The following is a 26,507-nucleotide window of genomic DNA, read 5'->3' as shown; positions in this document are numbered from 1 at the left end:
GATTATCGTGGCGCATTGTGGTAACCTGTTAGGCACGATGGTCTTAATTTAATCTAAATAATTAAATAAATAATATTATCTGGAGGAGTCCTTCCAAAAGTTTGAGGTGAGCAGTACCACATGCTATGATCTTTTGATAGAGGATGAGTGTTGTTATTACTAGGTGCAGCTGTTAATACTTTATAGCCTCTAGATAGGTTTTCTTCGCTCAAGGTATCGCTGTGGTACAAATTGATACTCACATTATCATAATCTTCCGATTCGTCACTGCTTTATTTATATTCTTCGTCCGAATCTTGGGTTTCAGATAGTAAACGAATTTACTTAACACGCAATAACCGAGATATTGTTATAAAATTTCTCTAAAAATATTTTTAAGAAAAACAATAATAAAAAGATATATTGAATTACCGCTGGTCGACACAATTTTTGTCCTTTTAACGTAAATAGCTGATTCCAATAAAAATTAGTTCTAGCACGTCAGATTTTTGTGAGACTTTAATTTTTACAAAATGTGTGTACCTTAATTGTTTCATGACAAACATATCAAGCACATCACATTCCCAAACCTCCATAAAATTTTCAATTAGAGGGAACTTCATCAGAAGAGAATAACGAAAAATCGGAGCCCGAAGTACTCACGGAGGCGTCTACGTTTACAGAGTCTCTTTTCAGAGTTACTTTAATTTCTCAGAGAGAAATTAAAGTAACGTTAATAATCAGGTACTTGACCTAATTTTGGCAAAGCTAGGTTCGCGATTGCAATAGTGGACTCTTCTTGACAAGGATACCAAAATTACTCACTTTAGAATTCGGCATAATCTCTTAGTTCCTTATTTTGTAATGGAAGACACGCTACGTTACTGTCGAGACACAGAAGGTCTGTTGACAGCTCTTGGCTTGCAACATAACAGTACAGAGTGGGCACTTTTCATTAACTCCTCGAAAGTGAGTTTGAAAGTGCTTGAAGTTTCCTAGTATCAGCGATACAATAATAAAAGAAGGAATGTAGGCACGGCCGCTCCGGCCGGTAGAATGAGGTTAGCAGTTAACAATATGTTTGATTTTTGCTGTAGTGTAAATTTATGTTTTAAACATTTAGTAAATTTTCACATAATGGACATATTCAAAAATTGTGGGGAAAAATTGGGGAGGGGGGGCAAATAGAATTTTTGCCTCCAAGTGCAGACTATTCCAGCTACGACACTGCTTTTATATACTTATTTTTGTTTTGAACACGGAATACACGATTACTAGAGTTAATTGTAAATTGATGTTTTACGCGTACATGGGCGAAATATTTTCGGTTAGGGGCATCGTTGTCGTCGGCCATATCGAAGCGCGCGGGCTGTCGGCAGTGAGTTCGCCGCACCATGGATCCCGCCAAGTTGAAGGTGGTGGAGCTGCGCGCCGAGCTGGCGACGCTCGGGCTCGACGTCAAGGGCAACAAGCCGGCGCTGGTCGAGCGGCTGCGCAAGGCCCTCGGTCAACAGGGTCACGGTGCGTTTTTTCCCCGCGGCGTCGCTTCCCATTTTTCGCATTTCGCTGATGGCCGCCTTTTTACAGCGACCTCCGACACCACCATCGCCGACACCACCACCGAGGATTTGGACGAGACCGTGGCGGGAGACGTGTCGCCGCCGAGGACGCGCAGACCCGGCCCGGCCTCTCGCACCAGGCGGCGTCTCTCATCGTCCGAAGTTCCGACGACGCCCACCAGATCGGTACGCGAATGCACCGCTTCACCGTATACGCATATGTCGATTTTAACTCGTTACGTTTACAGTCCTCGCGGAGAGACCCCGAAGCCACAGCCAAGGTGACGGCGCCTATTCTGGAAGAGATCGCCGAAGCTGAACAAGTACCGGACAAAGAAGCGCCAGAACACGCGTACGTTTATTCAATAGCAGTTACCGTTTTCCCGCCAGTTCTGGCATACTTTTTTCTATTGCCCTCACCCTACCTAAAAACTCCCTAGTCAAGCTAAGTTAAGAACGGGGTGCTAATTTCAGGGAATTGCTGATATCCGAACAATCTGGAATTTGTATACCTATTATTTTTTTAGTTAAAATACATAGATGGTTGCAAAATAGTATAAATTGTAAAAAAAATGTTAAATTTTTTAAATAGAAGTGACAAAAATTCATTCAACAAATTATTGCATACAATTTTTTTTTTTTTTGCTAACTTTTATTTATATAAAAGTTTTTAAAAGGCAGGGTTTATTTTTTATGTTTTATGCACCCCTTTGCCAGTTATTCGAAAGAAAGTTGCTTAGCAATTAGTAAGACAAAAATAAATAGATTCCAATACCAGTATTGGGGCAAAAATCGACCTTCGATAATAACAGCACTACAAAATGAAAACCAGTAGTACTGATTTTTTAAATCTGTACACTTTATTTGTTAAAAATTATATTTTCATCGCTATAAACTGCTTGCAAGCAGAAGCAGAGAATAAAATAATGCTTATTATACAGAATGAACCTAAGTAGTGTAGAGTAGAATAAAATTATATTTTTTGGTGTCAAAGCTATTAAAATACTGTCATATGGATTCAGTTGATATCTGAGCTTTGTTTGTATGTTTATTAGAGTAGAAAATCCTTGTCCACATAGTTAAGTAGTTACAAATGCATTAACTTTTTTATTGCTTTCAGTACATCACTAAAAGCATTCTGCCTTGTTCACAAATTCTTACCTCTAGTACCTTTACTAATTCTTCAGGATCCTCTTGCAAATAAACTTTAATTAAGCAAACGTGTCAGCAAAATAACCTATTGTCTCAATTGATATAAAATAGTACAGATATTGATAAATTTATATATTTTCTTCACTTTTATTTTCCAAATAAATGTTATTTTTACTCATGTATGGATAATTTTCCTCGGTTCTCCGACTACTGCTCTAGATTGTATGCCATATATATAATCAAAGTTAAATAATATATTATTTTCTCTTTTTATTAATAAAAAAATAACATTAAAATAAAAATGACAACATAACCGATGATTTTTATCAAAATTTCGATAAATATATTACTGTATCAGTGGCGTGCCGTCAATACATGCGGTAGATTCAAAACGTCAAACGCATGTACGGTTGACGGCGAGCGACTCGGCCGTTACACGTGCTCGTGTTTATATTCTATCAACCGTGAATACGTTTGACTTTTTGAATCTACCGCATGTATGGACGGCACTCCACTGTACTGTATATGTAATACATATGTATGTATATGTTACAGGTAGTGTGAATTTCGAAAATGCATACTGCATGCACTGTCAAATCACTTAAGTTACAGTATACACAAAAGAATTTATGAACAATGTAACTAATTATTACATACTCTCGCTGTTTGGTGTTTTTCAAAGTATTCAAAATTAAATAATTTATATATTTAATAGGTATTTTAAACCATTAATGTAATGTAAATCTTGTTGCCAACTTATATAATCCTCCTTTTAAGCAAATTCGTTGCAGTTACTCATGGGGTGTTCACTGTTATTACCAACGCTAATATTTTTTGATGTCTACGATTTGGTTGGTTGTCAAATCTTGTTCGTTGACAATGCAACTAGCTTACGTAGGAAAGTTCACACACTCGCCAGTTAAAGTATACACGATATGTAGAATTGTAAGCTTCTTCCTCATCAATATTATTTTATGATTCATCTTCGCTATCAATGTGTATGTTTTCAATTAGGTCATAATAAGCATAACTCTTTGGATTGTACATATTTATCTCCTATTGTCTGTTTTTATACTTGAGTGGCATCTAAAAATATTATAAATTACTAAATATCATAAATAATAAAAGATTTTTGTAAAGATTATACAAAGACGCACCGATGCATATATGAATCGCACACTATTTGCGATATAATAGCAGTAATAATACATATTAAAATTAAAATATTTCCTAATTTGATTCACTATTCAATAACGAATACCATAAAAAAAAACATGGACCTTAATCACAGAAAATAAGTTAACTCAAAGACGAAATTGCTTGAATGCTCCTCTGAAGACACTTGTCACCAACTAATCAAGTTTTGAGGTTACTGTACAATTATACCAGTCGAGTGGGAGGGGGATACTAGGCGAATGGATGATACATTAATAAATTTCCGTCCATTTGAGACTTTTTAATACAAAGTTATTGGCGAAATATTGTAATAAATCATATATGTACCAGCATGCATTGTAGGGTTTTTTTTTCTTCAAAATGATTTATTTTTAATTTTGCAACAGTGGTCCAGCATTATCATGAGCAATTTCACTCCAAATCTGATGACAACATTGAATGTTTTATGGTTATTTTTCTATACATGGTTTCAATTTCCCACAATTTGATCTCGCCTGGTTTAAAAATGGCCAAAAAAATATTTAAAAATTTAAATCCTCGTATCAGGCGTAAAGAAATATTTTCTTTACATCGTTATTTTCTGAGATTAATAATATTTTGGATGATCTGTAATGTAATTATTAAATTTGACCACAACTGATTGTATGTTGATTAACGCTTTTTAATCTTTAAATTTATCCCTTTTTTCATCTATAGACCTGCCAAAGAGGATCCTCCAGCAGTCACAGAAAAATCAAGTATAGCTTCACCTAAAAAGCAACAAACGCTCGAGAAAAAAGCAGAGGAAAAGGCAGAACCCCCTATAGTTGCAGAAAAACCTAGCATAGTTTCTCCCGTAAAGCAACAAACCCTCGAGAAAAAAACAGAAGAAAAAGCAAAATCTCCACCCGCCGTTCAAAGCAAACCGCAGACTCCAGAGAAAAAGGTGGAAGAAGTACCGAAATCTCCAGTTCAAATTAAACAACAAACGCCCGAGAAAAAAGTAGAAGAAAAGGCAAAAACTCCAGTAGTCCAAAGTCATCTACAGACTCCCGAGAAAAAAGTAGAAGAAAGGGCAAAATCTCCAATAGTCATTCAAACTAAACAAACGCCCGAGAAAAAAGTAGAAGAAAAGGCAAAATCGCCAGTAGTCATTCAAAATATACTACAGACTCCTGAAAAAAAAGTAGAAGAAAAGGCAAAATCTCCAATAGTCGTTCAAGCTAAACAACAAATGCCCGAGAAGAAAGTAGAAGAAAAAGCAAAATCGCCAGTAGTCGTTCAAAGCAAACAACAGACTCCCGAGAAGAAAGCGGAAGAAACAATTAAGTCTCCTGTGGTCACTCCAAACAAACAGCAGACTCTTGAGAAGAAAGTAGAAGAAAAAGTAATGTCTCCAGTAGCCATACCCAAACCGCAAGTTGTGAGCGAAGTGCCAAAAGTACAAGCTCCCATTGTGAAAAAAGTCGAAGAACCTGCAATTGTTACTGAGAAGCAAAAAGAAAAACGTAATTATATATTTTTTAAGTCAAATCGTGTTAAACTTTATTTTTCATTAATATTATTAATTTCGTAGCGCTCGAGGCAATGGAGACTGAAGAACCGGAAGCAGAGAAGATTAAACCGATTGAAAACATTCCCAAGAAAACCGTCGAGGATCGATCGGAAGTTGAGCCGATGAAAGTCGACACTGATAACATTTACGACGATTTAGAACCTCAGCCGGAAAACATAAAAGAAGATGAATCTTCCAAAAAGGATGCCGATGAATCTAAAGAAACGCCTAAGCCCGATAAAGAAGAAGATAAGCCGAAGGACGTTAAAGATGACGTAAGTTATTGAATTTGTTATGTGTTTATTTTATAAGTATCTAATTAATTAATAATTTAGGATACAAAGAAAGAACGCAGGAAAAGAGAGAAACACAGCCGATGGAGCAGCTCCAATCAAAGCACCGACACACCAGCTCCAGATAGTGACGTCCAAGTATTACATTGCTCTAAATTTTTTATGTGAAATTTTTATCGGTTTATTAATTTTTATTATATAATTTAGGTGACCGGCGAATATATTTCGATTAGGGACGACGATGACGATAAGTCGCGAAGCAGAAACAGACGACCGGTTAAGCGTCAACGGGAACCTTCGCCTCGCCGTAAGAGTCCCGTGAAAATACCTGAGCCGGAGATTGATCCTGAGAAAGTCACTATATCGTGGTGTTAGTTTTGCTTATCTATATAATTCCAAATCATATAAAAAAGTAAATTTACGTATTAAATTTCAAAACATTTATTTTTTTAACTGTATGGTGCAACAAAATAATGCATCACAAAAACTATTGTAACAGTAACTAAATTACAGAGCTTTACTGAAAAAGAATTATTTTTCTGTGATGAAATTAAGAACGAGTCTTGTTTAAAATCTTTGCCTCAACAAGCTTATTTTATTTACAGACGATAGCGACTTGAACATGCATATTGATGTTCCGGATATGAATGTCGCCGTGCCTCTGATGGAAGGAGGATTAGCTCATTGTTGGGCTGGAGCCAGAGCCTCACACGGTATCAATAAAGGCAAAGCATGCTACGAAGTGCGAGTGGAGGCTATGCACAACCCTGGTGAGAACTGTCCGCCCGGTATCAGATTCGGATGGTCCACCATCGGCTCATCGCTCCATTTAGGTATTATTTTTTTCAAACGATACAATTTTATTTAATCAAAATTATGTCTCAACGAATTCATATTTCAGGCGATTCAAATTTGAGCTGGGGATATGAAAATACTGCACGAAAAGTGAACAATGGTGAATTTGAAACTTACGGTGTAGAAATTAAAGAAGGATCAGTCATCGGTGTATATTTGGTAAGATAATTTATAGAATTGTTTATTACCGGGGATGTTTTGTCATATTTTAACATTATTTTTTAATCAGGATTTAGAATCCACTCCGTGCACAATCATGTACACTGTTAACGGTGAATCTCAGGGTAACGCTTTCGAGTTTGAAAAAAGCGTCCTGGAAGACGCCGCTCTATATCCGCATATTCTGTCTCGTAACTGCTGTGTCAAAGTCAATTTCGGATACGAAAAGTACGGCTTGCTGACGAAGACTAAAGTTGTCAAGCGACAAATTGAAGTGCCCGTTGAAGCTGCCAGCGAAGGTATTATATTTATTGTGTAAATGTATATATTACTACATATGGAAAAGTTGAAATCATATAATTTTACTAGCACCTGCCAGATAAATTATATTTTTACTGGTAAAAGTACATCTACCCGTGAAAATATATTCCGATATGATTTCACTGACATATTAAAAAATATTTTCAGGATAGGTTCAAAACTATTTTCTTTGAGGGATAACCCGAGAATTTCTGATTTAGAATCAGGGATGTCATTTCAGCTTTTTTTTAATTTTTCTATTTTATTAAGATTCATAGTATTTAATAAATTAATGAATAAGTATAGTATCTAATTATGAATGTTTTTTTAGCTAAAATAGAAGTTAAAGAGAAGACAGAAGAAAAGAAAGACGGCGATGAAAAGTATGATCCGATGAAGTGTTCTGACGATGAACAAGATATCATCGAAGATAAGCCTAAGGATGTAGGCGAAAAGACCGTCACTGATGAAGAAAAAGTAGCAGACGGTTCAGAAAAGATGGAGGTGGAACAGAGCGAGTCTAAAGAGACTACAGAAAACAAAGATGCCGTTGCTTCTAAACCGAACACTATGATCAGGTATTGTTTGCTTTTTTAGTTGCAATCTTAAACGAGTAGAATTATCGAATCTAAATTTTATTGCAGGATCGAAGCTGACATAGAAATCGACGGTGAGGAAATTAAAATGCTCGATGGATACGAGCTCATCGGAAAGCTGGTGAAGGATCTGTTGGTTCTCGGACCTCAAAGACCGACCAAAGACGAGCCTTGCGAAGTTAGTATTCGATTCTTTAATTTTTTCAATAGTATCAAATTTAATAATATTCACTTGTAGGTAATAATGATGTGCGGCTTACCTGGATGCGGTAAGACATACTGGGCACAAAAGTATGCCATCGACCATTCCGAAAAACGGTTCAACATCTTGGGAACAAGTGCTCTGATTGAAAAAATGAAGGTATTTTTTTTATATGTTTTTATGTTATTACAAATTTTATCTTATGTACAAAGATTTTCGTTTAGCAAAGAGGTAACTGCAAAAAATCTGTGCAGCGAGAAAATGTCATTCTGTTTTCTTTTCAAATATATGTAGATGATTTCTTTTATTAATGATCTGTTTTTGAAGAATATGAATATGCTGTTGATTTGTATAAGGGTTTATTGCTTTCAATAATTTTACGAATGATGGTTGAAAAATAAGAATTTTGGTGTTCAAATGTACTTCGCTTAGGAATGGGAAGGTTAAAGACGGAGTCCTAAATTATTAATTTTTAATGTTTTTAACAAAACTTGTGCAAAAACCGTGCAGCGGGGCTTATTTGCGAAAATTAGAACGTAACCCTTTAGATGCAGTAGAATGATATATTGATTAGTCCCGTAACCATCAATCTCCATAAACAGGTTGTAAAAAATATTAAAATATTCTGTTGGATGTGCATCAGCTAATGATATGTATTTTATACCAGGCAATTAAAAAATATAGAGGTGAGCTGATTAAAAACTGGGTTTGTTTTGAATAGTAGCAATAATCTTCGGGTTCATATTCCATATTACTATCAACACTACTCGCAAAATCTTCCAGCGAATTATCATCATGTTCAAATGTTTCAGTCGTTGAACTCATTTTGTTATCTTGAATGAATTTTAATTATTTATTTCCGCCGTTGTAAATTCAAATTGAAGTTAAAAGTAATATATATATATATATATATATCTAAATATCAGCAGCTAAATATATTTCTAACCTAAAACACATGCCGCATGAGGGAACTGTCTTAAAGATATTGACGTAATATGTAACCATTCAACGCGAGCGTGATCGCTCTTCTGCCAATCTTAACATACCCACCAAGGAGAGTGATTGTGTATAAATATGAATATAAAAAAATATTTCTACAAGTATTCATCAATTGTAGCTTGTCTTGTGTTCAGGGACATCATTTCAGCTTTTTATAAGGGAGGGAGGGTGGCAAAAGTTGCCTAGTCAGTGGTCGTTTTTTTATTTCCATTTCATTAAATGACATGCATTTTTTGATCAAATTCAAGGGGGTCCCTAATTAGAATCCATGTCAAAATCATGCAGTTGCAGTGGAAACGCTCTATCTAGTGTTCATATTAAAACTTTATAATACCTATTACGACTTACAATAAGTGAGAATCGAATGATCCATATCTAAACCAAATTTTAACCAATGGGAGAACGCAAAAACAATTATCCCTTCTCAGAAGTCAAAAATTAACGTCAAAAGCAATAAAATCGTATCGGTGCCATTGCTTTTGACGTGAATTTTTGACTTCTAAGAAGTGATAATTGTTTTTACGCCTTCCTATTGACCAAAATTCGATTTGAATACACTGACCAATGCTCTCATATCAAAGTCTGTAGTAATAACGGAAAGGATAGCTAACATATTTTTAAAACGTAGTGTAATATCAAACATCGCGTAAGAGATGAGTTGATTAGTTTATATTTTGGACCTAATAAAAGTTCTAATATATTTATACATCGCATGTAAATATTATATATATTTTCACTGGTGAAAATATATATCTACCGGTGAAAATGTATTCTGATATGATTTCAAAACTATTTTTTTTTTAGATTTTCTTTGAGGGAAAACCCGAGTATTTCTGGTTTAAAATTAGGGACGTTATTTCAGATTTTTTTAATATTTCGATTTCATTAAGATTCATAGTATTTAATTAAATGACATGCATTTTTTTGGCCAAATTCAAGAGGGGGAGTGGCAAATGCGGATGTTGTGCTCCTATCATTGCATAAAATCACGCTGTAACTCAACGATACATTTTTTTTTGCATCTTAGTTAGTCACACGAACAAGGGGATATTCATCATAAGTGTCGCCGTTTTCGCTTACTGTTTGATGCTTTGAATTAATGACTAGTAATTGCATCTACACCATTGTAACATGCTAAATTGTCATCTATTGTCACAAATTCCGGATAATTAACAATTGGAGGTTGTAAAACCTCTTCATTATTTAAATTTACTGTACTAATTAAACGGAATGGTGTCCCAGATAACTAAAGTAAATTACTATTTGGTTTCTGTTCCTTGGAATTTATTCCAAATAATCAACTGTCCCGATAAACCAGTGGTCCAATTAAGCGGAATCGACTTTACGTCTTGCATTACCAATCGGTACGAAACTTGGGTCACCCATTAGAAACGCACGTTCCCGTTATATGGACATTTGTCATTTTAGCAATTACTTGTATATTCAGTTTTTTTCCAGACCCAATGGGAAAATAAATTAGTACAAAAGATTTCGTTGCTTAACGACCAACTGGTAGAATCCACCAAAGGATCTCCATTATTTGTGTTCTAGGTAGCAGTTTTGATGAAAAATTACGTGATTTTTGTACTTTTTATTACTATCGAAATTTTTAAATTGGGTAATTATAAATTTTTGCTTCATTGAGTATATAGAAATTTTCTAGCTGGGCCCTCATGTTCTGCACGATTTTTCTGAGGTAGCTATGCGGATACTCTCAAAACAAAAATTTTTCTCAACAAAGTAAATCAATCAGATTGGATCATGAGATTTTACACCCAGAGCAGTAGGTTCCGTAATTAGTAAACAATAATTCCTTACTCATCCTTCTAAAATGGGTAAAATTGAATACATCTTTTTTGTGAAGCACAACATATTTTTTAACGGTTGCAATGCTGTGAGATTTTTAACAGAAATATTCTAATACTGTATATTTTTTTAAATGTTCGGATTTATCTCGAAAAACACAACTAGACATTATGCATCGACTTCTGAAATGTTACGTTTTTCAAAGGGATTTACTAATGGTGAAGTACACACGTTTCTATAGATTGGGAATAAATGTCATTGGGTATTACAAAAATAAAAACATCAATATACCAATTAGAACATGGTCCATACATTACTAAATATGTTTTTTCACCATTTTACCTTAAATACAATAAAAAATATATTGTTGGAAATAGTGTGGTAACATATATGAAATAATAAATATCGTCATTTTTTTTCATGAATTATTGTCATCTCACAAAATTATTAAAAATCACATGATACTGCACCTAAAGGGTTAAACTTATATTTTTAAACTACCATAACTTTTTAAGTAGTGAATGTTTTATTGTCAAATTTAAAATATGGTATTGTAATGATTGTTTTTTTATATTCACAATGGTAAAATCAGTAAACGTCAAACTGTGGATCGCATACCAATAAAATAAAAAAATTATGTTTAAAATCACCAAATAAACATATTTTTAAATAAAAATGGTACAGATTATGATAAAATGACAATGAAATACTTTAAAACTACAAATGTCAAACTTCTTTATTTTTAACACTTGAAGGTCAATTGACGCCCGTTCAATTTTGATACTGTTGGCATCGAAAAATATCGATACATCGTTAGGTGTTTTGATTCCAGTTTCTCAGGCACCATATCAATAACTGACCTATTTCAGTGACTCCCAACCGGTGGTATGCGTAGGTTCAAGTATTAGCGATTAATGAATACGTTCCAAGGCTGTAAGTAATAAAAGAGCGACTCAAATTTTATCTGGAGCCACAAAAGAGGTAAAATTTTATGGAAGGACAGAAACTTTAATTTGTAGATGTAACCCAAGGAGACATAATAAGACAAATTATTAACAGTGGTTACATTTCTTCGAAATTTGCCTTTTTATGATGTCATTGCTGACCAATAAAGGCAATGTACATGTTTAAAATGACTAATCAAGTAGGCGCTATGCGTCTAGTCAATTTTGGGTTTACCGTTTTAGGTAAGCCTCGGATATTTTATGTATTTTCTGGCCGCTACTAGAAAACATGTATATTTATTTTTATACTATAATTTTTTTGATTTTTTACAATCGATTTTTTGTGATCATTACAAAATGGATAATAGAGAAGAAGCTTTTAAAGATCATCTTTCCCAACCTTCTAGCAAAGATGAAGAAGACATCAATGAACACATTGAAAATTTTGAGCATCTGGAAATTCGGATATCGATTTTTTTCAATTATTTTAGTTAATATAATATTAGTAACATTTTTGGCTAAAGCGCTAAATGAATACATTACGGCAAATATGCAGTTTAATGCATGTTTTTGTTATTTGTACACAAGGTATTCAATGTGTTAAAATATATTTAGGCTGTGTAGTAATTTTTTTTTTGTTTTGAGCTGCCTTGAATATAGATTAACTTTGTATATTTATATTTAGATTGACTGCAAAGGTTTTAAATCCCAGTTCACTGGGAAGTGGCCCATGTTGATATCGAAAATAACGAAGAACATCGTAAAGCTGATTGATATTGCGCAGAATCGCCGACGCAACTACATCCTCGATCAGGTAATATCAAAACCGTGCTATATGCTATCATAATTATAATTAGACGATATTGGCTGTCGATAAACGATACAAGGCTATTATGCATATTGTGCTCAAATCAAACAAGAAAAAGAGAGACTTGATGAAGGTTTTAAATATAGATAATATATTTTTATTTTGTTTTAATATGTAAATGAACATATCTAGTTATTCTTCTTCAAAGTTGCCTAAAAAAAGGTAAGGCTGTGTAGGTAAATAATTTGTGTTTTGTTGGTGCTGGTCGTACCTTAGATCGAACGTCGAACAATATCAAAGGTATTTACGTTTGTCTTCACTTATAAGATTATGGTTAAGTTTTAAGTATGCTCATTAGGTCTATTTTGTCGTAGATTAAATAAGGTAAGGTTAATATTAGTTATTTATAAGTCATCGCAAAAACGGCAGTGAAGAATGTTTTTTAAGCCAACCATAATTGGTAAAGAATAGCGAAAGCCTTTTTTTTAGGTTTAATATTATAGTACATAGCCCTGAATCTGTTATGAGAGTCCAATATAATATGAGGTTTCTTTAAATTGGGAAAACATTTAATTAATTACTTGATTGTTTTGCGAATAATTTCGGGGCTGATTAAACTTAGCCCGATTCAAAACTGACAATCTCTCAATCGACAATGTGAAAGGTAAGATAATTATTTATTTATATGACCCAATAAATAAAAATGTCGGTTTTGTCTATTCTGCTTGAATTTTTGTATATAATAGAGGAGGCATATTTTTTATCTAATTGGGCCGAGCTTAATCTGCACAGAGATTTTTTTAAATAATTTTGTAGTATACGTCAATAGTTTTAAATGTCTTCTCAAAAGAAATCTTATATGCGGATAAGAATTATTATGAATAAACTTGTTTTGGAATGAACTAAAATATATTTATACAATATTATCTTTTGCTCCGAATCTTCATATCCTGCTGGTGACAAATGGATTTTGCAACGTCGATGATTTCGCCGCTGGACGCTTCTTCGTCGATTACCGCCTTCGATTATATCGTGTGATTTAAAAAAATGGTTTGGGACTCTTAAAACAAAACAAAAACTACAAACAACGCATACAATATGTCCACTGCTGGCTTTCTGTTCGATAACTTTGGTGAGGTTAGACTAACGTCTACCCGTCGACTCAACGACGAAAAATGCGCGAGTTTACTGATTACAAGCGTACTGCGGTAGTAATTGTGCCGGACGAGGCGACCTATCAAGAGAGAAAAAAGTTAAGGGAAGAAAAAGATGGCAAAGACGTTCCCGATGACGCCGTCTTCGACATGAAAGGTATGTATATATGAATATCTATCGACTCCTCATATAAAAAGTATGCTCATTCGATATGTGTAAATAGGTTAATTCTCAGATTTCTATGTGTCTGTAGGTAACCCCGTATTGCCATGCATATTTAATATTCATTTAAAGAAATGCAGTTTTGATGATAGTTTTGATACAATGAGAACAAACGTGAAATAATTTAATTGAGTAATTGTTAGCATGCTTTTTAATTGTCTATAAATCTTGTTTTGAGTCGTCGCATAAGCTCTTATCTCCTTTGTTCAATAGGTTTTATTTTAAATCTAATCATAACTTCCGATCATCTCATTCATTTTATATTACTTATATAATTTTTATAGAAATGATTCAAACCGAATACAACTGGGTATGGTGAGATAATGGATGTTAAATAAATTTTAACAAGTCAAAATAAAAATAGTATGGAAAAAAATATATTATAAAATGCTTTGTATGAAAAACTAATGCACAAGGATTCAATTATTAGTCCAACGGTGTACAGCGTTCTACATTTATTGTGTATAGATAAACAGGAATGGCGCAAGCCGGTTGTATAATTCAACCCTTTGGTTGCCAAAATCCTATATATCGACTTCCTTATTATAGCGAGAATTGCCAAATTCAACGTGATAAAATAAAAAACATTCCAGACACATTTTATTATTATTATTATGAAATACGTCAATATTAGATAGTAATTTCAATAGGCTTGGCAACTAAAAGGTTAAAATTGCATTCTTATTTGTTTTTTTAGAAGTCTGAAATTAAGTCATTTTTTCTAGTCGTTAACACAATAGCTAAATATTAACTATTAGAACACTAGCAGTGCTACATAAATGCCAAACAAAAATCTTGGAATTTTATTTAGAATATTACTAATGGGAATAAAAAAATGTCAGTATAGAAACCTTTAATTTAGAAAAATATTGTTCTGCGAAATTTTGAAACTTTCATTTTTTGTTTAGATACAGGAACAGAGCTTTGTATTTTTTTATTATACAGTCTACCCCCCTATAGCGTAGAGATTGGGATTTCGTTATAGGGGGGACTAGGCACCCATACACAATTTGAGGTTAGGTTCTTTCAACTGTATTTTGTGAATATAACAAAATCAGCTAATCAAACTTTTTTCCCTTTTTTTATGTATTAAATGACCTTGTATTTAGTTTGTAAACAATAGCATGTGTGTGTGTTCTTATTGCGACACGCGCGCACGAAGAATGTCCTTGATTTTACGAGTGCCAGGGGAGTCAATCGCAACAATTTTTTAAAATACATAAGCCTACAATGAATAAATAATAAAAAGTAAATATAAATTATTAAACTTTTTCTGTTGTAGGTTTTATATTAGGATATTAATAAAAACCTATTAATTATGTTAAAAACAAACAATAATGGTAGAAATGAAAAAAATTAAATTGTTTAATTATGCATTTAATTACTGTCAGTGTCATCTAATATCACGTTCCATTGAGACCTTTTTAATACCTTAATTTCATAACCACTTTCATTAATAACAGGATAATTTTCTTTATTGTTTTCTGTGCATTTCTTCTCGAATTTTATAATATGGTGCTTTACATTTTTCTAATTGTTTTTTTAATTCAGCAGATTGCTCTGTGGAACAATCTTATTGAATAAATTATTATATTTTCATGGGTTTTGCATTTAAATTTTAAAATAAAAAAATAGCCAAGTTTAATAAGATTACGTATTATTCTAAATGCACTAAAATTTTAATGCTGGATATAATGTCTTATATTATATATCTAAATATATTTTATGATTCAATAATACTATTTTTTATATATATGTATTACATAATTTAATAATTTTATTATAAAAAATTAGAATGATTAAACCTCCTGAAAAGTGTATACTTGTATTAACAAAAGTGTACATTGATTTGCTTGATCATAATTTTTTCCATAGCTATACAAAAATAAATATTTTATTAGGAATCTAAAGACCATTCAAATAAAAATTCCATTGCTTATAAAACTATTCTAAAAATATATTTTTAATAGACACTACAATTTTAGATGCTGCATTTAAAAATAATATTGCTACAAACTTTATAGCAGTGCTCAACAAAAATTTCGAATTCATAAATCGTCACATGAAAGATATCCCTGAATGTTGAATATATGTGTATTTAATCATAAATCATGCTCATAATTATTGTTTGTATTGTTTTAATTGGTTAGTAGATTTGTAATAGGATAATTAAATTTCATTGCAAATTTTTTTTTATGTTAATTATTCACTTTTAGTCTATCTACAGAGTTTTAAATATAAACATTAGTCTTAGGAAAGCTCGTGATATTTCATAATATTCACAAATATGTCGAATTTTTATTTGTCAACAATCATGCAAAACATTTCAGCATCTTAAAAAGATTTACTGTAGTAGTCTATTGTCAGTTTTTACCTTTTCTATATTGTAATTGTTGTTATGTACCATTACTACTAATATTGTTTTAGTTTTGTAGAATGAATCGAAATTTCAAAAATATCATTTAAATTTGGCTTAGGATCAAGAGATGCTATTTTTTACAAAAAAAAAAAATATTAATCTAGCTTGAGTGGATCAACAAATCGGCACAATTTTCGGTAATTGGCACTAGTGAAATAATAATCATTTTTATGTTGCCAGAAAAATATTTAAAAACAAAAAAAGTAGTAAATTGACATAACAAACCAATTTATATTATTATAACCATTATTGTCATTTCAGAAGGTAATACAATGAGGAATAAAGAAAAAAATATTCTTTCAAAAAAGTTTATTTTCATAAAAATAATTACTGAAAACATATAGTATAAAACTGAGAGAATGGTACATTTTAAATTAAATTTTATATTTTTTGCTAAAACCCGTTAACGCAGAGGAATCTTACAGACGGCATATGTATACAAAATGAATTGAGACGCAGGAAACATTTAGTTTCCGACTTGTGGGATATTTTTTCTGGAGAATTTTATTGGAATAATTTTTTAAAAACGAGACTATACTGCGCGGATATACACGTCCATGGGGAAATTTGTTAAAGAAGATTCTATAGTGATTGCATTTTTTTAATTTGAAAGGAGTACAATAATGATGATTATTTGTTGACCAAATAGACCACAATATTTATGTATTAATATTCAAAAGCAAATTCATGCGCGTAAATATGGAATTCGCCCTAATCAGATTCTACACTATAAAAAAATATATTTAAAAATAAATCTAATAATACTTTTAAAATATATCAATAACATTTGTGTAAAAAATATATTAAAATAGCTTCGAATTGATGGTCGGCCCTACACCTTTCCCTCATAAAAGTTAAAAAAATCTGTGCAATATTTAGTGAATTATTTAAAAATATATTTTTTACTCTATGGAAACTAAAAAAAATAGTATAAAAATCTAAATATATTAATTAAGTTATTTCCTGATTTATAGAAGAAGAAAATTTGGGTAGTTGTATTACACAGAATCATATTGAAACAAAGGATCATTAAACTCTCGAAAAAGTTAGGTTCAAATAGTAAAAATAAATTAAACAAAAGCGAGAGAACTTATGCGACACCCAATATATTCGTTCGTCCATTACTATATATGTACAAAATGTGGTAAATTTTGTGGTAACGTTCTTCTTGTTTGATTATAGCTAATTTCGTGCTTCCCGAGAAGTGCACATGGATGGAAGAGGTGTTGTTTACCGAGTTGAACGAAGAAGATTCGAAGAAGATACTTGAAAAATATAACAAGGAAGGACATTCGGCCGGTTTCGGCAATTCCGGACGGTCTCGCAGCGGCGGCAGGAGCCGCTCCTCGAGCGGAGCGCCGTCAGGTTCCAAACGGCCCAGATTCGATAACGGTTCTATGGATAGAGGTCGTCGCGGTGGTCCAGATCGTGGTCGTCACGGTTCAGGTCCTATTCATAATAGAAACGATAATCGAAGAGGTCACTCATCGTTTGTAAATGAATTGATTAGCAATCGTTGTGTCCGTTGCTAATATTTTGCTATGATTTTCAGAGGGCGGCGGTCGCTGGGAAGGTAGACCGGGTGGAAGGGGAGGAATGTGGGGTGGTAACAATTGGGGAGGACCTCGCGATCATCCGCCATTCGGTGGCCGTAATCAGGGCTACAATAATAGAGATCAGGGCTACAACAGAGACCATCACCATCATCCGTACGGACGGGATAATCGCAGCAGAGATGGACCGCCGAGTGGACCGTTCCGCGGTGGTAACGATCGTTGGGGAAATAGGTAATTTCATAATCGATTCAACTATATTTTTTTCATGTATTTGTTGCTGATATTGCTTCATTATTAGGGGTGGTCAAGGTCGTGATAATAGAGGAGGTGGCAGTAGCGTCGCTGGTAGCGAAGGTCGCGGTCGTGGAACGATCGATCACAATAGAGGTGAAAGGAGCGATAGAGGAGGCGGAAAAGGAGGATGGACTGGTGGTCAGCATCGCGGCGGCGGCAGTGTCGGTGGGGCGCCGCGTAGTCAAATACAAAATCCAGGAAGAAATCAGAGCCGTCAAAATGTAAGATTCCAAAAAATACTATACTGCTTTTATGAATAATGAAAAGTTTCAGGACGATATAAGAAATACAATTTTAATTTTAGGGACAATCTGGTAGAGGAGGACAAGGAGGCAGTGACAACCAGGGAGGAACTTGGGGCCACCAACAACAAAACACTGGAGGACATTGGAACCAGCAACAAAGCGGTGGTAATTGGATGCACGGAGGTGCGTAGAATTAGTTTTGAAAATCACCGATATTATTGTTAATGCGTTAAATAATTACGCTCGTAAGAGCTTATCAAATATATTGAAAGATAATATTTTTAATACGTCGCTGTCTACGATGGAATGCTGCTCTTCCTATAAGACTACTGAGGATAAGATTTTTAACATGTTGGAGTCCGCAGGAGGCTAATTCGAATCCATCAAAACTATAAGCAGCGGACTCGAATGCGTGTCCTGCGTGACGCTACTTTTTAATGATATTTTTTTGCTATTACTCAATGATTAAAATATAATTAACTACCAGCTATCTTTATAATAAATGATTTTTGATTCACTAAGAGACGTCAGTCACTACATATAAATATATATATATACCCTTCTAAAAATATCAATAATTAAATGATAATGACTTTGAAACAAATAGACATTCCGCTTTAAAAATGTTGAATTATAATTTTGTAATTATCGAGCATCCATAATAAATTCCGAAACTGCCGATATATGTATATTTTAAACGCAATTCTTATTTTATTTTTAAATAACAAATGTGCACATGATTTATAACAAAAATTAAATCCTCAAAAAATACTGATCGACATTTTTTATTAACTCAAAACACATTACCATCTTAACACTTAACCGGCGGGTCGTTTTTTTTCCCCGCATGATCTGTAAAAATGGGCTGTTTCGCGAGAACTTTACGCAACACAGATTTATAACAAAAATATATGATAACTTTTGAATTAAACGGAATTAAAAAACAAAAATTTATCAAACGTTCTGCATTGTATTGGTTCAAATGTTAAAATTATTTTATCAATGGTTTTCAATCTGTGGGTTGCATAATATAATAATTAATATCATAAAATTTGCTTTATTCTACTTTATTATATCTCTAGTTTAAAAAATAGATAATAATTAATTATGTAAATAAAATGAACTATGTGAATTATCATACGTAAATTATATTTCGGTCTTCCATGGGCTAAATTTGTTATGCCAGGCTTTGTCTCTTTGATTGTCCCCCACATGTGAAGTTGTGGCGACAATAAAAATATTTTCGCCTTGAAATATTTTTTTTCTTGTAGTACAAACCTCCATTCATATATGTCATCACAAAACACTTTAGTGTTTGCGGGTAGAAACAACTGGACCCGTCGCTAAACGTCAGAAATCGTAAAAGGTAGTTATTACCCCTCCCGCCGAAATCGGTAAATACTACCCAACCCGCCGGTTAAGTGTTAACAGGAAATCAAGATGCAAAACAATGACTAAAGAAATAGATTTATTTTAAATATGAAAGTAGATCGCATTACAGCAGCATTAATTCAGCTTGAATTTTCTTACGATCATAGGATTATTACATTTATTCGGAAAGCAAGACAGCAAAAATATATTTTTGGGAATATATAGAACGTTTTCTCAAAAATGTACTTTTTATAATTCTTCATCAGTATATGTAATATTCCCAGTTTCCAATGGTCAAAAATATTTATTTATTTCCAGTTTCATGCAAGGATAAGGGTGTGATAAATCAGGATAATTGTATTTCAATATTTTTTTAAAAAAGCAGGACAATATTAATACATCTGGAAACAATTCAATGATTGGTCAAAAAATCATTGTTCTCATTTGAGAATACTGATCTATTTCGTAACAAATAATATTTTCAGCCTCATACAAACTAAGGTGGTAGATGTTTTTTTGCGATGGATAAAAAGTTAAAGAATCGTTCATGAAAAATTTCCCAATAATTTGTAGGTGTTATAGAAGTGGTCTGTTAACTTATCAGTGACAAAATACTAAAGATAATAACTACGGATATTGCATATTTTTAACTTTTTCGTTAAGTCGTAACTTTTGCAGAGAGATGCAGTCAAAAAACTTGAATTTATATATTATTTGGATGTTTTCAACAGATTTCCTGAATATTAACACTTAACCAAACGGTTCTTTTTTGACTCCTGCGGCATGACAACAGGCAGTTTTGCAAGAATTTTGCGCAACACAGAGTTAAACGAAAAAATATAATAAATTTTGATATCAACTCTTTAGGGTCCAATCTTTTTTTCTTAATGATCCACTACAGTCCAATTTATTTAAGCTTCTTATCTATTAATTATATACCACTTATTTAGGTTATATCCTTTACTCGTTCTAAATGTTGGGGCCACTACCAAAAAAAAAACACTTGTAAATAGTATTTAGTTAATTGTTCACTATTGTAATTTAAAAGCCAATAATTCTCAACTTAATTTTAATCGCACAAAATTTGTTGTTTTTATTATTACTTTGATACACGAAGCACTTAATGCATTACAATTATTTGCATTTATACATACTTGAAGTTTAGTTATTTTTGTCCATCGTATGATATTTTTCGAAGCAATCTTCCATATAAAGATATGCTTTTTGATCACGTTTTAAAAAATCTTTTCTTTACGTAGTATAGGAATAATACCTGTTTGATAAGACACGCCTAGTGCACATTGCGAATACTACGTATAATATTATTGTTCGTTCATCTATAGGTTAAAACTTCTCTCTTGCTTATGAAAGCCATAGTTGTACTAGTTAAATATTTTTGGAAAAGTAAGTAGTTTTTTGTTTTTATACAAAATTTATAATCAATTGTTGATAAGCTCCTGAAAACCTGGAAATTTTGGTCTTACTCATTGCCTAAGAAAAATGGTCGTTGTTTAAGAATGTTGTCACTATCCAATTGCATTAAAATAATCCATGAGCGTTTCTTTCAGGTTCTTTGTTTTCAGCGTCAATAAATAAATGTTGACGATTTTAATTCATAAGAAAAATCTTCAAAGTATTATCACTTTTACTATAGAAAATATTTGCATTAGTTTCTTGATTATATTCACTAACAGAAATATAATTTTCATACATGCTCACTCATGCTCAACTGTATCCATTATTAAATATTAAAAATAAACTGCTCCTCTACAAATCGATCATCCGACCACTAATTTCATATGCCTCCCCCGTTTGGGGTTACGTACTCAATCATAGAAAATATGCAAAAACGCTGCTCATTGGTTTTGTCCGCAACTCGATTATCCATCAGGACTTAAATATAGACACTAACTGAATACTTCGATAAACTAAAAAGCAAACATCGCGAAAGAATAAAATCACTCGAATCCATGAGGGAAGGAAGGAAGAAATCGATAACCAGGTAAATGGCTTTATGCCAAGGAACTGGGAAATAAAATATTAGTCACTGTACACTGGAGTAGCTACCTAGAAAAAATAATAACAGCGGCCACTTTCAAAAGATCCTAAAACGCATTATATTTTATCCAAAAAAAATTTACTTCATTTTATAAATAGAAATAAGTTGTTATAATCCAATACTTTTAGAATAAAAAAGAAGAATCGTGTATGATCACTTTGCTAGCATGTTATTTTATTCGAAAAGTGCACAATATCTATATTTAGGTACAAATATATATGTAAAATTCTCTTGAATGACGCATAAACGCGTCAACGGCTCTTAATAGTTTTATAAATAACACATGATTAAATCATCAGTCTGTAAAGTGTTGCTATCCTTTACATATCAGAGATATACATAATGCTTTATAGCATATTTATTTGATTGTGTATATATTTAAAAATATATTTTTTTATTATCGTCATAGGTTGAATTTTTTTTGTATTCCCCAAACTATTATTATTCAGTATTTTTTAAAACATTTTGAGCTTTTCATAAAATTGAAATAGTTCACAGATTGATACACTAAAATAATAATTAATGTAATTAAGAGATTTCTGTTTTTGTAAAATGTGAATAATTTTGAAACCACACTTGCATATAAATTGGAACACTTGGTGGTTTTGTGATGAGACTTTTGCAGCCAGTTGGACTCCGGAAAAGCTGTTCATTGTACAGAAATATAATAATACAGAAAAATGCAGTTGTGAAAGTCTTTGGTTCCTCTTCTGAGTCGAATTTCGAGCGATCATTGGTCCTTAAGTCTTCGTCTAACAAGTTCGAAAGTGATTTATGTTCGATTAGTGATGTGACCATGTGAATCTTATATAATGGTCTTTTGAGGGAACTTTGACAAATGGAGAAGAAGGAAAATTGAAAGCCATTCGTGTTAGTGTTTAGCTCCACCTCCATCCATCCATCCCTTCACTGAAAGTAAATTGTTAAGTTGGGCGGCTGTTCGATAATTACAATCAATAATTCAAACAATGCATATTCAATGCGAGGCCATTAATATTTTTTTTAGAAAAGATTTGTTTTTACATTTCAAAAATGTGTATTTGTTTCAAAGTTATAGAATGCCCGGCTGCAACGCTGCAATATTACTTAAAATCAGAACCAAAAGAGCCTGATATATTAAAATTGATACCATGCCAATGTCATAATTACAAAACAATTTTTCTTAATAATGAAATTTCTGTATTAAATGTTGAACTTTTTTAGGTTGAATTCTTTGTCCATGAATTCCAGCATCTATGATGCTGTCCATAACCTCGGAAACGAGCTGAGATACCGCTGACGACTTATGTTTTTATCAAATGATTCAAACAGGTTGTACATATCATTAGAGGCATATTTTATTAGGATAATAGGAGATATTTTGCGCATTCAATTACCATTGGGATAATCAATACTAGCAAGGAACGACATATTTCATCGATTAACATAAAAAGGATCAATTGCTTCCAGAGCATTTTAAATCAACATAAATACAATATCAAGGAACTGCCGTTACAGATTTCCGATACTTCTATGGAACCCAACTGGACGACGAATGAGCTCTCTAGATAACTTTGAAATTTGCAGCTTTGAATCGATGATATTCACTTTATGTTTTATTTTTTAACATAGGCATATTGTGATTTAGTTATATGATTTGTGTTTTTTTTTTCGTAATTAAAAATAACAATTGTTCGATTAGGTTGGCCAGCCGCTGCCAATTGGAGTAACTGGGGTGGAGGAGGAGGCCATTGGGGAAAATTTCCGGGCAGCGGTCAACAAGCGGGAGGTCAACAGCAAGCGAATCCGCAAAATCAACAATGGGGCAATAATCAGTGGGGTCAATGGCAACAACAACAGCAGCAGCAACAGCAACCTTATTGGCAACAATGGTCCGCTCAACAGCAGGTATGTTATAATGCGACGGCTATGTAGTTTTGTGTTGTATTGATCGTTAAATTAAATTTTAGAAAGATAACGCCGCGAAAGCATTGCCCGGTGCAACTGAAACCACGGGAACTGGAGATCAAGGCGGATCTGCTACTGCACCCCAAGCCGTAGCCAACCCTCAGATGTGGGCGCAATACCATTTCGCACAGCAACAGGTGAGATTATATTGCCGCCTTTGTCATTCATTATATAGATCGACTTCTGAAGTTCTTACACGTATAATTTTTGTTTACAGAATTTCAACGCTAACGTTCCACCAGGAGGCGCTGTAAATTCTGAGAAAAAATAATTTTAACTCTAGCCTATATAAGTAAGATTGTTTTAAGGATAATTTTTGTAGTGATGTTTGAATGATGAATTATAGTGTCGCGGCCCTGAACGAATCAATTTCTCTGTTCAAATTCCTTTTGATAAATAGAATTAACGGTAATGTTCATGCATAGCATTTTAGATATAAACGAGTATTAAGATTACAAGCGGTGTTTGGTTTAATCAAAATTTTAGACGCGTGGCGGCTTGCGGGCATGTCGGAGAGGAGTTTTTCGGAGCCATTTGATGAAAGTGAAAGAAATAGTACAAATAGTTGAGCCTTTTTTTCTCTTAGGTGATAAGTTCTTTTTGATGAATTATTCCAATATATGAATAACGAAACACTTAATTTTGTATACACATTTTCGAATATGCTCGACGATAAAGTGCATTATCGTTAAATATGAAACACTTTAACACGTTTGTAAATTTTGTTTTACAATAAATTAAGGCACTGTGACGATCTCGTTTTAATTTAGCGTTAAGCAGTTGACTAATTGTGGTGCAGTTTTTTTTATACTTTTTATTATGTATTGAAAATGACTATCGTTGATTGTGTAAGGTAATGATTTTTATCAAACTGAAATATTACATCAATCGAGGTTTTATTTATTTTTCGATTTTGTATTTAAAACGAGTCACAATGTAGCAAAGGCACTTTCTATTTTGTATTCGTGTAAAGTGTACATTGCATTATTGATAGATATAAACTTTCCTTGTAAATTTTATTTTTTAAAATAATAAAAATTAAGGAACAATCTCTTCTTTTATTTCATCTCACCTATAGCTTGTAATTAATCCAGAGATATTGCGAAACGTGACATAATTTGTACCGCTAACATAATATTCTTGAAAATTTGTCAACTGCTGATTTTTTTATAATGACAAAAATATCACCACTAATTAAACTGATTTAAATTAAAAATATAAGAAATACTAATGGTTTTTGCCCGGGGCGATCCTTAAAATTGCCGCCCCCCCTCTATACGTTTTTTGCATGGTTATAAAATCAGCATTTCTCAAAATAATTAATTGGTTATTGTTAAGCTCTTGCTATTCGTGGATATATATATATTTTTTAGTGCATTTAAGGTTAAGTGCCACACTTGACGATCCCATCGCAAATATGTCGCCCCCCTCACTCCACCATAGCTACGCCACTGAATCTAATATTATATTTGACACAATACTCTTTTGCGATTGTTGGTATTTAAGAATTTGTAGTTTTTTTTTTGTCGCGATTTTTTACGCGTAAAATAATTTAAAGAGTAGTGTGTACCAAAAAACTGATCTCGGTGAAACTCACAATGAGAAATGGCAAGTGCCAAGTGAGAGCGCAAAATAATCTATCAAAATCTTTGCGAACACTCAACAGCCTATGACAGGGCGACGCTCTAGCGTGCAGAATCACATGGCTGATTTTATTCCTGAGATGATAGCGAAGAAATACCTTAAAAAGAAAAAAAAACAAACACGAAAGAAGATTCTAAAAATGTCAGATAAAACAATTAGTGACATATTCAGCAGCTTTAAAATATTTAAATAATTTTATACAGTAAACCCTAAAAAAATCAATTTTAATTGACGTTTTCTTAGAGAACACAAAAAAATATTAAAAGAAATTATACAATGCTAAGTACACCCATACCTCGCTATACGGCCTTTCGCTATAACGGCCCTCTTCAATTAAGGCACGTTTTCGATTTACGGCCTAAAATGTTTCGCTATAACGGCAAAAAAACTTTTTTTCGATGTCGATTTTTAAAAAAATTTAAAAATAGATTTAATTTGCATACTTTTAAAATGAAAGGTGAAGCAGCTAGCGCCGATGAGGCCGCATCTAAAGAATATCCCAACATTTTAAAAGGAATTATTGAAAGAGGTGGTCATAAACCTGAACAAGTGTTTAACGTAGACGAAACAGTGCTTTATTGGAAGCGAATGCCTGATTGCACGTACATTTCAAAAACCAAAAAATCTGCGCCTGGTTATAAGGTGTCTAAAGAACGGTTAACTTTGCTACTTGGTGCAAATGCCGCGGGTGATTTTAAGCTAAAACCACTTTTAATATATTTGTCCGAAAATCCAAGGCCTCTTAAATGACTAAATAAAAATCAATTACCCGTCATATGGAGATCCAACAAGAAAGCTTGGATGACTAAAGCTACTTTAGAGGATTGGTTCAAAAATCACTTTTGCACAGAAGTGAAAAAATATTTGCGAAACAATAACTAAAGCAACAAGGCTTTGCTAATTTTGGATAATGCACCAGGGCATCCTACTAATTTATCCGAACTATCTGAAGATGTCATGATTGAGTACCTTCCGAAAAATACAACAACTCTGATCCAACCAATGGATCAGGGTTCAATAGCCACTTTTAAGGCATATTACCTACGCCGAACTTTCCGACAACTTATAAGGGAAACCGATGGTAAATCTTCAATTAAAACATTTTGGAAAAACTATAACATCAAGGATGCTGTTGACAGCATCAGTGAATCATGAAAGGAATTAAAATTAACAACAATGAACCATGTTTGGAAAAAAATATGGCCAGAATGTGTAAAAAGTACTGATGCAGAA

General features: G+C 32.9%; 1 protein-coding gene across 8 annotated transcripts; it reads left to right on the top strand.

The window, feature by feature from the left end:
* Positions 1-1,309: 1,309 nt before the first annotated feature.
* Positions 1,310-24,679, top strand: LOC148235399 (uncharacterized). Of its 8 annotated transcripts, none has more exons than XM_088186791.1 (22): positions 1,310-1,500; positions 1,567-1,724; positions 1,787-1,890; positions 4,563-5,353; positions 5,422-5,675; positions 5,736-5,831; positions 5,901-6,063; positions 6,299-6,526; positions 6,595-6,707; positions 6,778-7,006; positions 7,339-7,585; positions 7,652-7,781; positions 7,842-7,964; positions 12,240-12,368; positions 13,505-13,673; positions 17,341-17,523; positions 17,711-17,945; positions 18,013-18,229; positions 18,313-18,418; positions 23,365-23,570; positions 23,633-23,767; positions 23,848-24,679. In XM_088186791.1, the coding sequence occupies exons 1-22, from the start codon at positions 1,374-1,376 to the stop codon at positions 23,899-23,901; spliced, it is 4,197 nt and encodes a 1,398-aa protein (XP_088042917.1). In that variant the 5' UTR covers positions 1,310-1,373; the 3' UTR covers positions 23,902-24,679. The 8 variants fall into 8 exon arrangements, with proteins under 8 accessions (XP_088042917.1, XP_088042916.1, XP_088042915.1 ...); XM_088186790.1 differs by having other exon boundaries at positions 18,313-18,436; XM_088186789.1 differs by having other exon boundaries at positions 17,341-17,604.
* Positions 24,680-26,507: the final 1,828 nt, after the last annotated feature.

Source organism: Plectrocnemia conspersa, unplaced genomic scaffold (assembly GCF_051122295.1).
Source record: "Plectrocnemia conspersa isolate PC_06_02 unplaced genomic scaffold, ASM5112229v1 ptg000005l, whole genome shotgun sequence".
NCBI classification, from domain to species: domain Eukaryota; kingdom Metazoa; phylum Arthropoda; class Insecta; order Trichoptera; family Polycentropodidae; genus Plectrocnemia; species Plectrocnemia conspersa.
This window is presented reverse-complemented; position numbering and strand designations above follow the sequence as displayed.